This window comes from Pseudophryne corroboree, chromosome 9 (assembly GCF_028390025.1).
Source record: "Pseudophryne corroboree isolate aPseCor3 chromosome 9, aPseCor3.hap2, whole genome shotgun sequence".
In the NCBI taxonomy this organism is placed as follows: domain Eukaryota; kingdom Metazoa; phylum Chordata; class Amphibia; order Anura; family Myobatrachidae; genus Pseudophryne; species Pseudophryne corroboree.
This window is the reverse complement of record NC_086452.1, coordinates 296,371,751-296,385,307: the sequence shown is the minus strand read 5'-3', so window position 1 is coordinate 296,385,307 and position 13,557 is coordinate 296,371,751. Positions and strand designations below refer to the sequence as shown.

Here is a 13,557-nt window from a genome sequence, read left to right as displayed (position 1 = left end):
TGTTCATGCCCCGGATGTCTCTGAGGAAAATATTGCAGCTGAGGGTTCAGGTGCTGGGGGCTGTGTACCTCTTAGTCAGTTTCCTATGTCGGTGGTAGCTACTGACCCACTGTGGGCTACATTGTCTAATTTACTGACTATGCTGGTACCTAGACTTGCGCCCCCTATGGGACCTCCTATGCCATTACAGCCACATATTGTCCCTGCTGTAAATCCACCATGGGCAGATGCTCTGTCCTCTCAGTTACAGCAATTAAATTAGTCTTTGGCCAAGCAGAATCCTAGCCCTCGCCCGCCTAAGACCAAAGTGTCTAAGCGGGCCATTACATCCTCACAGTCCACTCATGTTACAGATACTTCATCGGATGAAGATGGCGCATACACTGATCCCTCAGACACTGACGCAGATGCTTCTGATGGGGAATCCCTGACCCAAGTGGATGTTCCTGACCTATTGGAGGCTATACGGCTGATTCTTCAAATTGATGATGATGATGATGAACCTCCAACTACCTCTAAGAAACCAGATAAGTTTAAGCGTCAGAAGGTTACTAAATTAGTTTTACCACATTCTGACCATTTAGTTGACATACGTCAGGAATCCTGGGAATTTTCAGCAAAAGAAATTCTCTGTCTAAGAAAATGCTGGTTCGTTATCCCCTCGCTGCAGAGTTAAGCAAAAATTGGGAAACACCGCCGCCAGTAGACTCACAAGTCGCACTTCTGGTAGTGTAATCTGCTATTTCTGTCACTACCGTCACCTCTCTGAAGGAACTGACTGATAACTGTGTGGAGGGTTGCTTGAAGTCCATTTACACTCTGGCTGGAGTTGTGCATAGGCCTACTATTGCGTCCTCTTGGGCTGCTAAAGCTATAGAGGCCTAGGTTCAGGAAGTAGAAGCGGAACTACCTTCCTGATAATGCAAAAGTGTCTTTCATACATTGTTTCAGCCTCTCATTATATTCAGGAGGCGGCATCAGATGCGTAGGTATCCTAGCAGCCAAAGCGTCTACCACGTTTATTCTGGCTCGCCGGATCCTCTGGTTGCGGTCCTGGTCGGTAGATCTGGGTTCGAAAAATACCTTGGAGGGTTATCCCTTTTAAGGGAAACATTCTTTTTGGGGATGATCTCAACAAGGTTGTCGTTGACTTAACATCTGCTAAGACTGCATGTCTGCCTAGTACTACTCCTTCGGCCCCGAAGGCTAAGAGTACTTCATTTCGTTCTTTTTGACCTCCAGGTAAAGCAAAGGGTCAGGTGCACCCGAAACAGGCTCGCACTTCCAAATCCACTAAGGCCAAACCTAAACGTGCCTGGGTTGCCCGTCTGCCTGCTGCCAAAATGTACAAGCCTGCTGCATGACTGGGCGGGTCTCCCTCTGGGGATCCCAGGGTAGGAGACCGACTTCTACGGTTTGCTCAGGTATGGCTACAGACCACTTCGGACGCCTGGGTAAGGAAAGTAGTCACTCACGGATACGCCATCTCTTTCAAGAAACGTCCCCCTCACCAGTTTTGCTCAACAAACGTCCCTTCGGATCCGGTGAAAGCAAGGACTCTCCATCTGGTGGCGCAATCCCTCCTGGACACAGGAGTGGTGGTGCCGGTGCCTCTGGCTCAGAGAGGCAGGGGGTACTATTCAATGCTGTTCCTAGTCCCGAAACCGAAAGGATCTTCTCGACCCATTCTCAACCTCAAGTCTTTGAACAAGTTTGTGAAAGTCTCCAAATTCCGTATGTAAACTTTTTTCGCTCTATTGTTCTGGCCATGGAGCCCAAGGACTACATGGTATCCCTGGACATACAGGATACTTACCTGCATATACCTATTGCAGTGTCACATCTGCAATACCTGTAGTTTGCTATTGGCAACCTACATTTTCAATTCCAGGCCTTGCCGTCTGGTCTGACCTCGGCTCCTCGAGTTTTCACCAAGGTCATGGCTGTCATGCCGGCCCAACTCCGCCGTCAGGGTATCGGGATCCTGCCGTATCTCGGTGACTTGTTGATCCTGGTGATTTCTCCAGAGGTTCTCCTTCGTCATCTGGAACGGACGGTCCAATTCCTGTAAGCCCACGGGTCGCTCATCAACTGGAAGACATCTTCCCTGGTCCCTGCTCAGTGCATGGTGCACCTGGGAGCACTGTAGACCACCCACTACCAGCAGTTGTTTTTGTCTCTGGAAAAGATCCTGAAACTTCAGGACAAGAAAAGATGCTTCCTCTCTCGCCCACGTGTGCCGATACACTCGGCGATGCAAGTACTAGGCCTCATGGTGTCTGCTTTCGACATAGTGGAGTACGCTCAATTTCATTCCTGCCCTCTACAGAGGTTAATTCTCCCAGAGTGGGGCGGCCTGCCTCACCGGATCAGGTCTCGCATGATATCCTTGACTCCAGAGGTCCGTCTGTCACTGACTTGGTGGCTGCAGGACCAACAACTGAGCAGGGGTCGTCCATTCTGGATCTCGAACTGGGTCCTTCTGATGACGGACGCCAGTCTGCGGGGTTGGGGCGCGATGTTAGAGCAACACTCTCTTCAGGGTCGGTGGACCAGGGAGGAATCTCTCCTCCCAATAAACATTCTGGAATTGAGGGCAGTGTTCAATGCCTTAACACTGGCCCTGCCTCTGGTACAGAACAGGCCTGTTCAAGAACAGTCTGACAACGCCACCACGGTGGCGTACATTAATCATCAAGGCTGCAACCGAAGCCGCAAAGCCATGACGGCAGTGTCAAAGTTTCATCGTTGGGCGGAACGCCATCTGCCAGCCCTATCGGCAGTGTTCATTCCAGGGGTCCTGAACTGGGAAGCGGACTTCCTCAGTCGTCGGGATGTACACGCCGGAGAGTGGAGCCTTCATCCGGAGGCCTTTCAACTCCTCGTGATACAGTGGGGTCTACCAGATGTAGACCTGATGCCGTCTTGACACAATCACAAGGTACCGGTCTTCGGAGCGAGGACAAGGGATACTCAAGCAGCGTTTGTGGATGCATTGGCAATTCCATGGAATTTTCAACTGCCGTACATGTTCCTTCCAGTGTTACTCCTGCCCAGGGTAATTCGGAACTTCAAGCATTAAGGAGGAATACTAATTCTAATCGCTCTGGCGTGGCCCAGACGGCATAGGTTCTCAGACCTGCAGGGTCTCTCGATAGAGCGTCCTCTTCTACTTCCGCAGCGCCAAGACCTCCTCGTTTAGGGCCCTTGTGTCTACCAGGATTTGGCCCGGCTGGCTTTGACCGCGTGTTTCTTGAAACTTCCGTCCTGAGGGCCAAAGGGTTTTCTGAGGCGGTCATTCAAACTATGTTGAAGGCCCGTAAACCGGCATCTGCTAGGATTTGTCATACAGTCAGGAATTCTTACTTTGCCTGGAGTGCGACTAACAATTATGATGCATGCAAGTTCAGTACTGCCAAGATTTTGGCTTTCCTGCAACAGGACCTGGACTTATGCCTTCGACTGGCCTCCCTCAAGGTCCATATTTCTGCCTTGCCGATATGGTTTCAGAGAAAAATTGCGACTCTGCCTGATGATCATACATTCACTCAGGGTGTTTTGCGGATTCAACCTCCCTATGTCCCGCCTGTAGCTCCTTGGGCTTTGTCTGTTGTTCTGGATGCCTTTAAAAGAGTCTCCGTTTGAACCTCTTGAGTCTGTGGACCTTAAGTGGCTTACTCTTAATGTCTTGTTTTTGCTGGCTATTGCATCTGCTAGACATTTTTCAGCCTTGGGTGCCTTGTCCTGTCGGTCACCCTTTCTGATTTTTCACAGTGACCGTGCGGTTCTTAGAACTCGCCCTGGTTATATGCCTAAGGTGGTGTCCTCGTTCCACTTTAATCAAGAGATTGTGGTTCGGCCCTTTACCTCTCCAGGTTTATCCTCCAAAGAGCGGTCTTTGGATGTGGTACGGGCTGTCCGTATTTATGTGAAGAGGACAGCTTCTCTTAGGAGATCTGATTCCTTCTTTGTCCTTTTTGGTTATCACAAACGTGGCTGGCCTTCTTACAAGCAGATCGTGGCCAGATGGATTAGAATGGTGATTGCACATGCTTATGTACAGGCTGGCCTTCCAGCTCCTGCTACCATCAACGCCCATTCTACTCGGTCTGTTGGACCTTCTTGGGCGGCCCGCCGTGGTGCGACCCTTGAACAATTGTGCAAGGCGGCTACGTGGTCCTGAGTGAACACGTTCATAAGGTTCTATGCCTTCGATACTTCCGCCTCCCAGGATGCCTAATTTGGACGGCGGGTTCTTGTGCCCGCTACTGTGCGTCCCCTCCCATGATGATGAACTGCTTTAGGACATCCCCGATGTTATCCTTATGGAACACCAGTGTATCCCGCTGCAGAAAAGGAGATTTATGGTAAGAACTTACCTTTGTTAAATCTTTTTGCGAGGTACACAGGGCGCCCGCCCTAACACACTTAGCGTCTTTGGGTTTGTATGGCATTAGCCGATGATGCCTTCTCCTGTCGTGAGAATGTGGTGTATGTGGTTACTAACTGTTGTCTCTCTTACCTGCTACTGCATTGGACTGGTTAACAAATTGGAACTCCTGTGCACAGAGGCGGGGTTATATAGAAGGCGGCGCTGTGCATCTTGGGAACAGTCAAAGCTTTTAGCCTGTTTGTGCCTCGGATCAAGATCCTACTCTACACCCCGATGCTATCCCTGTGGAACCAAGTGTACCTCGCAGATTGAGATTTAACAAAGGTAAGGCCTTATCATAAATCTCCTTTCTCTATCGTCCTAGTGGATGCTGGGGTTCCTGAAAGGACCATGGGGAATAGCGGCTCCGCAGGAGACAGGGCACAAAAGTAAAGCTTTACGATCAGGTGGTGTGCACTGGCTCCTCCCCCTATGACCCTCCTCCAAGCCTCAGTTAGATTTTTGTGCCCGGCCGAGAAGGGTGCAATCTAGGTGGCTCTCCTAAAGAGCTGCTTAGAAAAGTTTAGCTTAGGTTTTTTATTTTACAGTGAGTCCTGCTGGCAACAGGATCACTGCAACGAGGGACTTAGGGGAGAAGAAGTGAACTCACCTGCGTGCAGGATGGATTGGCTTCTTGGCTACTGGACATTAGCTCCAGAGGGACGATCACAGGTACAGCCTGGATGGTCACCGGAGCCTCGCCGCCGGCCCCCTTGCAGATGCTGAAACGAGAAGAGGTCCAGAATCGGCGGCAGAAGACTCCTCAGTCTTCTAAAGGTAGCGCACAGCACTGCAGCTGTGCGCCATTTTCCTCTCAGCACACTTCACACGGCAGTCACTGAGGGTGCAGGGCGCTGGGAGGGGGGCGCCCTGGGAGGCAAATGAAAACCTAATTTGGCTAAAAATACCTCACATATAGCCTCCGGGGGCTATATGGAGATATTTAACCCCTGCCAGAATCCACTAAAGAGCGGGAGACGAGCCCGCCGAAAAAGGGGCGGGGCCTATCTCCTCAGCACACAGCGCCATTTTCCTTACACAGCTCCGCTGGTCAGGACGGCTCCCAGGCTCTCCCCTGCACTGCACTACAGAAACAGGGTAAAAAAGAGAGGGGGGGGCAAAATTGTGGCAAAAATATATTATTAAAGCAGCTATACAGGGAGCACTTATTATAAGGCTATCCCTGTCATATATAGCGCTTTTGGTGTGTGCTGGCAAACTCTCCCTCTGTCTCCCCAAAGGGCTAGTGGGGTCCTGTCTTCGTTAAGAGCATTCCCTGTGTGTCTGCTGTGTGTCGGTACGTGTGTGTCGACATGTATGAGGACGATATTGGTGTGGAGGCGGAGCAATTGCCAAATATGGGGATGTCACCTCCTAGGGGGTCGACACCAGAATGGATGCCTTTATTTATGGAATTACGGGATAGTGTCAACACGCTAAAGCAGTCGTTTGACGACATGAGACGGCCGGACAATCAATTAGTGCCTGTCCAGGCGCCTCAAACACCGTCAGGGGCTGTAAAACGCCCTTTGCCTCAGTCGGTCGACACAGACCCAGACACAGGCACTGATTCTAGTGGTGACGGTGACGAATCAACCGTATTTTCCAGTAGGGCCACACGTTATATGATTTTGGCAATGAAGGAGGCGTTACATATAGCTGATACTACAGGTACCACTAAACAGGGTATTATGTGGGGTGTGAAAAAACTACCTATAGTTTTTCCTGAATCAGAAGAATTAAATGAGGTGTGTGATGAAGCGTGGGTTGCCCCCGATAAAAAAATGCTAATTTCAAAGAAGTTATTGGCTTTATACCCTTTCCCGCCAGAGGTTAGGGCGCGCTGGGAAACACCTCCTAGGGTGGACAAGGCGCTCACACGCTTATCAAAACAAGTGGCGTTACCCTCTCCTGAGACGGCCGCACTTAAAGATCCAGCAGATAGGAGGATGGAAAATATCCAAAAAAGTATATACACACATACAGGTGTTATACTACGACCAGCTATAGCGACAGCCTGGATGTGCAGTGCTGGGGTAGCTTGGTCAGAGTCCCTGATTGAAAATATTGATACCCTGGATAGGGACAATGTTTTACTGTCTTTAGAGCAAATAAAGGATGCATTTCTTTATATGCGTGATGCACAGAGGGATATCTGCACACTGGCATCACGGGTAAGTGCTATGTCCATTTCGGCCAGAAGAAGTTTATGGACGCGACAGTGGTCAGGCGATGCGGACTCAAAACGGCATATGGAAGTTTTGCCGTATAAAGGGGAGGAGTTATTTGGAGTCGGTCTATCGGATTTGGTGGCCACGGCTACAGCCGGGAAATCCACCTTTTTACCTCAAGTCACTCCCCAACAGAAAAAGACACTGACTTTTCAACCGCAGCCCTTTCGTTCCTTTAAAAACAAGAGAGCAAAGGGATATTCATATCTGCCACGAGGCAGAGGAAGGGGGAAGAGACAGCAACAGGCAGCTCCTTCCCAGGAACAGAAGCCCTCCCCCGCTTCTACAAAAGCCTCAGCATGACGCTGGGGCTTCTCAAGCGGACTCGGGGGCGGTGGGGGGTCGTCTCAAGAATTTCAGCGCGCAGTGGGCTCACTCGCAGGTAGATCCCTGGATCCTGCAGATAATATCTCAGGGGTACAGGTTAGAACTAGAGACGAATCCACCTCGCCGTTTCCTGAAGTCTGCTTTACCAACGTCCCCCTCCGACAGGGTGACGGTCTTGGAAGCCATTCACAAGCTGTACTCTCAGCAGGTGATAGTCAAGGTACCTCTTTTACAACAAGGAAAGGGGTATTATTCCACTCTATTTGTGGTACCGAAGCCGGATGGCTCGGTAAGACCTATTCTAAATCTGAAGTCCTTGAACCTGTACATAAAGAAGTTCAAGTTCAAGATGGAGTCACTCAGAGCAGTGATAGCGAACCTGGAAGAAGGGGACTTTATGGTATCCTTGGACATCAAGGATGCGTATCTCCACGTTCCAATTTACCCCTCACACCAGGGGTACCTCAGGTTCGTCGTACAGAACTGTCACTATCCGTTTCAGACGCTGCCGTTCGGATTGTCCACGGCACCTCGGGTCTTTACCAAGGTAATGGCCGAGATGATGATTCTTCTTCGAAGAAAAGGCGTATTAATTATCCCATACTTGGACGATCTCCTAATAAGGGCAAGGTCCAGAGAACAGCTAGAGATGGGATTAGCACTGTCTCAAGAAGTGCTAAAACAGCACGGGTGGATTCTGAATATTCCAAAATCCCAGTTAATTCCGACAACACGTCTGTTGTTCCTAGGGATGATTCTGGACACGGTTCAGAAAAAGGTTTTTCTCCCAGAGGAAAAAGCCAAGGAGTTATCCGAGCTTGTCAGGAACCTCCTAAAACCAGGAAAGGTGTCTGTACATCAATGCACAAGAGTCCTGAGAAAAATGGTGGCTTCTTACGAAGCAATTCCATTCGGCAGATTCCACGCAAGAATTTTCCAGAGGGATCTGTTGGACAAATGGTCAGGGTCGCATCTTCAGATGCACCAGCGGATAACCCTGTCTTCAAGGACAAGGGTATCTCTTCTGTGGTGGTTACAGAGTGCTCATCTATTGGAGGGCCGCAGATTCGGCATACAGGATTGGATCCTGGTGACCACGGACGCCAGCCTGAGAGGCTGGGGAGCAGTCACACAAGGAAGAAACTTCCAGGGAGTGTGGACGAGCCTGGAAACGTCTCTTCACATAAACATTCTGGAACTAAGAGCAATCTACAATGCTCTAAGCCAGGCAGAACCTCTGCTTCAGGGAAAGCCGGTGTTGATCCAGTCGGACAACATCACGGCAGTCGCCCATGTGAACAGACAGGGCGGCACAAGAAGCAGGAGTGCAATGGCAGAAGCTGCAAGGATTCTTCGCTGGGCGGAAAATCATGTGATAGCACTGTCAGCAGTGTTCATCCCGGGAGTGGACAACTGGGAAGCAGACTTCCTCAGCAGACACGACCTTCACCCGGGAGAGTGGGGACTTCATCCAGAAGTTTTCCACATGCTGGTAACCCGTTGGGAAAGACCAATGGTGGACATGATGGCGTCTCGCCTCAACAAAAAACTGGACAGGTATTGCGCCAGGTCAAGAGATCCGCAGGCAATAGCTGTGGACGCGCTGGTAACGCCTTGGGTGTACCAGTCGGTATATGTGTTTCCTCCTCTGCCTCTCATACCAAAAGTATTGAGAATTATACGGCAAAGAGGCGTAAGAACGATACTAGTGGTTCCGGATTGGCCAAGAAGAACTTGGTACCCGGAACTTCAAGAGATGATCACGGAAGATCCGTGGCCTCTACCTCTGAGAAGGGACTTGCTTCAGCAGGGTCCCTGTCTGTTTCAAGACTTACCGCGGCTGCGTTTGACGGCATGGCGGTTGAACGCCGGATCCTAAAGGAAAAAGGCATGCCGGAAGAAGTCATTCCTACTTTGATTAAAGCACGGAAGGAAGTAACCGCGCAACATTATCACCGCATTTGGCGAAAATATGTTGCGTGGTGCGAGGATCGGAGTGCTCCGACGGAGGAATTTCAACTGGGTCGATTCCTACATTTCCTGCAATCAGGATTGTCTATGGGTCTCAAATTGGGATCTATTAAGGTTCAAATTTCGGCCCTGTCGATTTTCTTCCAGAAAGAATTGGCTTCAGTTCCTGAAGTCCAGACTTTTGTTAAGGGAGTGCTGCATATACAGCCTCCTGTGGTGCCCCCAGTGGCACCGTGGGATCTCAATGTTGTTTTGGACTTTCTCAAATCTCATTGGTTTGAACCACTAAATAATGTGGATTTGAAATATCTCACATGGAAAGTGACCATGCTACTAGCCCTGGCTTCGGCCAGGAGAGTGTCAGAACTGGCAGCTTTATCTTACAAAAGCCCATATCTGATTTTCCATTCGGACAGGGCAGAACTGCGGACTCGTCCGCATTTTCTCCCTAAGGTGGTGTCAGCATTTCATCTGAACCAGCCTATTGTAGTGCCTGCGGCTACAAGTGACTTGGAGGACTCCAAGTTACTGGATGTTGTCGGAGCATTGAAAATATATATTGCAAGGACAGCTGGAGTCAGAAAATCTGACTCGTTGTTTATATTGTATGCACCCAACAAGATGGGTGCTCCTGCGTCTAAGCAGACGATTGCTCGTTGGATCTGTAGCACAATCCAACTTGCACATTCTGTGGCAGGCCTGCCACAGCCTAAATCTGTAAAGGCCCACTCCACAAGGAAGGTGGGCTCATCTTGGGCGGCTGCCCGAGGGGTCTCGGCATTACAACTTTGCCGAGCAGCTACGTGGTCAGGGGAGAACACGTTTGTAAAATTTTACAAATTTGATACTCTGGCTAAGGAGGACCTGGAGTTCTCTCATTCGGTGCTGCAGAGTCATCCGCACTCTCCCGCCCGTTTGGGAGCTTTGGTATAATCCCCATGGTCCTTTCAGGAACCCCAGCATCCACTAGGACGATAGAGAAAATAAGAATTTACTTACCGATAATTCTATTTCTCGGAGTCCGTAGTGGATGCTGGGCGCCCATCCCAAGTGCGGATTATCTGCAATAATTGTACATAGTTATTGTTAACTAATTCGGGTTATTGTTGTAGGGAGCCATCTTTTAGAGGCTCTTCTGTTATCATACTGTTAACTGGGTTTATATCACAGGTTGTACGGTGTGATTGGTGTGGCTGGTATGAGTCTTACCCGGGATTCATAAATCCTTCCTTATTGTGTACGCTCGTCCGGGCACAGTACCTAACTGAGGCTTGGAGGAGGGTCATAGGGGGAGGAGCCAGTGCACACCACCTGATCGTAAAGCTTTACTTTTGTGCCCTGTCTCCTGCGGAGCCGCTATTCCCCATGGTCCTTTCAGGAACCCCAGCATCCACTACGGACTCCGAGAAATAGAATTATCGGTAAGTAAATTCTTATTTTTTTATTTTTATTTTTTACTGCCGACCACATTGGATAGTCTGTAAAAAAACAAAAAACAAAAAAAAAAAAAAAAAACATTTACAGGTGGAACATCGGGGGAAAAAACAGAGTATAGAGAACTGTTCTAAGAACTTAAACAAGGGAACCTTTATGACTGGTACGCCTATCCTGAGGTCACTGATAATATTATAATGCCTTCTACACCCAAGGTTTTCTTTCCCTTTTATTCATAGGTCGGGACATCATTGGTCTGGCCGAGACTGGCTCAGGAAAAACAGGTGCCTTTGCATTACCCATCCTCCAGACGTTGCTGGAAAGCCCACAGCGACTTTATGCCTTGGTTCTCACACCAACAAGAGAGTTGGCATTCCAGATATCTGAACAATTCGAAGCTCTTGGTTCCTCTATTGGAGTTAAAAGTGGTATGTTTGGTTTTCGAAGTACAATATTACTGCTTGTATAATACGAAATGTAAAATGTTGTGGTAGTTTCTGGAAAAAAAGAATAAGTAATACTTTTATTAGGCAAGTGAAAAGTTTGGCATAATGTAGAGACCAAAAATAAAACATCCTGTTTAGTCCGTGAGAACTGACTTGCTCTGACATGATAGCGAGCTGAATTCAATAGCATCGGGAGCTAATTCCCGGCGCTTTTCAATCCATGCTGAATTGAATCGAGGCCGATGATCCAGTCCAGAGGACAATTTAGAGAAGGCATCAATTTGTATAGTCTGTTAACATACTGGTACGTATTTTGAACTGGACAAGCTCTTGCAAGGACAATGATTTGTAATGTATATATCTTTTTAGGTTCTTTTACATCAATTTTAAGGTACAAAATGGATTTGGATATGTGTCTAAAATAAACGGACAGCTAATCATGGCATAAATGGTCTAATAGTAAAACAAATTGCCCATTAGTTGCAGACATACTGTAGCAAACTACAATTGGCATTAATTATAAGAAAAAAGTAATTAAGAAATGTTCTTTTTTGGTTTGTCTTCCATAGTGGTTGTCGTTGGTGGAATTGATATGATGTCACAAGCCCTGGCACTCGCAAAAAAGCCTCATGTCATTATTGGTATGAACATTTTAAAGCTATCTGAAATAATTTCAACAAATCTAGCCATGAAAAGCAAATGACAGAAGTAGTGCTTTACTAATGACTTGCTGATGGGTCATAACCAGGGAAGTTAGGGGCAGGTAAACATGGCACTCTACTAAGAAATGGTTAGTTGACAATACATGTTATGTAGCTTTTCTTGTTGAGCAATTAAAGGGTTTTGTAGTCTCCTAAGGGCTCATTTCATATTTTTAAGTTGTTTCAGTGGAAAAGGAACATTGCCATGCACCTTAGCAAAAGTAGAGGAGTACCTGGTAAGGTCTGTCCACCCCTCCCATTGTCTCTTATTATACTCTTCGTAGCATATGTAGGTTGTCATATGCACAGTGATGCGCAGTTTGAGTTTGTTGCATGGGAGATATCACATGAGGAATGAATCCCAAAACAAGTAATTGCTGTGCATAAGCAAACCTTGCAGATGCTCAGATGGAGGGGTAAGGGTGTAGCCATTGTTGCAGGATACTCTGGCAACTGCCGAGATTATAGTAAAGCTTTTCTGGCTTGAGTCATGCGGACATCAGAGTTATAGTAACTACCCCTAACACTGCCCATTCGGGGGTCAAAGGGAGTACTATGGTTAAGTTCGACATGGCATATTGTTTAACTTGAACCCAGAGCTCCAGAAACAATGAAACAACATAGCAGGAGAAGTAGGAAAAAACACATTTTGTTTCCCACAGCAACCTGAATAATAGCAGTAACCAAATTTAAATCCCATACAATATCTTAGAATTCAGAGATCTTGGTTACATGTATGTGCGCAAATGTATGTATAAGCCCCCAAAATGCGTCAAGGCCTCTCTGTATATATTGGGGGTACCTAACGCTATATCTAGGTGCAGGGCGTGGCACCCCAAAAATCATCATAAGCCAGAAAGCACAACAGTGAAAAAAACTGTTAATAGATTAGTGTTAAGAAGCTGAAGTTATAGAGAAAGTGATACAAAAATGAGATGTAATTAAAATAAAAAAATAGTTTTAAAGAAATTAGTATGTGTTAATAAAGTTTAAGGGTATGCAACACTAAAGCCATCCAGCTCAGCCAGTCCAGAGGCAATATATAGAGGCCTTGACGCGGCTTGGGGGCTTATACATACAGTTGCGCAGATATATGTAACCAAGATCTCTGAATTCTAAGAGATTTGTATGGGATTTAAATCTGGTTACTGCTATTATTCAGGGTGCTTGAGGAAACAATATGTTTTGTTTTTTTCCTGTTTAGAGAAACCCTTCCCTTTCAAGCACCCAAATGATATCGCTTACCTAATTGAGCATCTGCCACTATACTGTACATGTTGTGAGAGGCAGAGCGGTTCCTGCATTAGGAGGAGGTGCAGGCCCTGACATGCCATATGGAGCATTATGGGGTTGCTCCAAGTTAGGTAGCTCTTAGCTTAGATATATTTAAGTAAGGAGCCATTGTCATGTGGCTCCTTGGTTAATCATTGACCCAGATTGGGGTAATGGAGGTGTGGGGTGTGGTGCACCTGGACTGGCTGAGCTGGATGGCTTTAGTGTGGTATACCTTTACACTTTATTAACACTTATCATATACTAATTTCTTTATAACACTTTTTTTATTTAAATTCTCATTTTTGTATCACTTTCTCTATAGCTTCGGCTTCTTAACACTAATCTATAAACAGTTTTTTTTCCACTAGTGTGCTGCCCTGGGCTTTCTGATTTATAATGATTTTTGGGGTGCCACGCCCTGCACCTAGATATAGCGCTAGGGACGCCCAATATATACAGAGGCCTTGACGCGGCCTGGGGGCTTATACATAAATTTGCGCAGATATATGTAACCAAGATCTCTGAATTCTAATATATTGTATGGGATTTAAATCTGGTTACTGCTATTATTCAGGGTGCTGGGGGAAACAAAATGCGTTTTTTTTTTTTCCTGCTTAGAGAAACCCCTCCCTTTCAAGCACCTGAATGATATCACTAAGCTAATTGAGAATCTGCCACTATACATGTTTGTAGCAGGAGAAGTGTTGCGTTTAGAGCAATCTGCAATTTTAGTAACATGG

The 13,557-nt window shown here is 47.3% G+C and overlaps 1 protein-coding gene across 2 annotated transcripts in view; it reads left to right on the top strand.

Annotated features, from left to right (window-relative positions):
* Positions 1–13,557, top strand: part of DDX47 (DEAD-box helicase 47) — a 268,148-nt gene that overhangs the window by 34,907 nt on the left and 219,684 nt on the right. For both annotated transcript variants that reach the window (XM_063940384.1, XM_063940383.1), the window contains exons 3-4: positions 10,635–10,823; positions 11,411–11,482. In XM_063940384.1, coding sequence (XP_063796454.1) covers positions 10,635–10,823; positions 11,411–11,482 — 261 coding nt within the window. The remainder of the gene's footprint in view (positions 1–10,634; positions 10,824–11,410; positions 11,483–13,557) is intronic.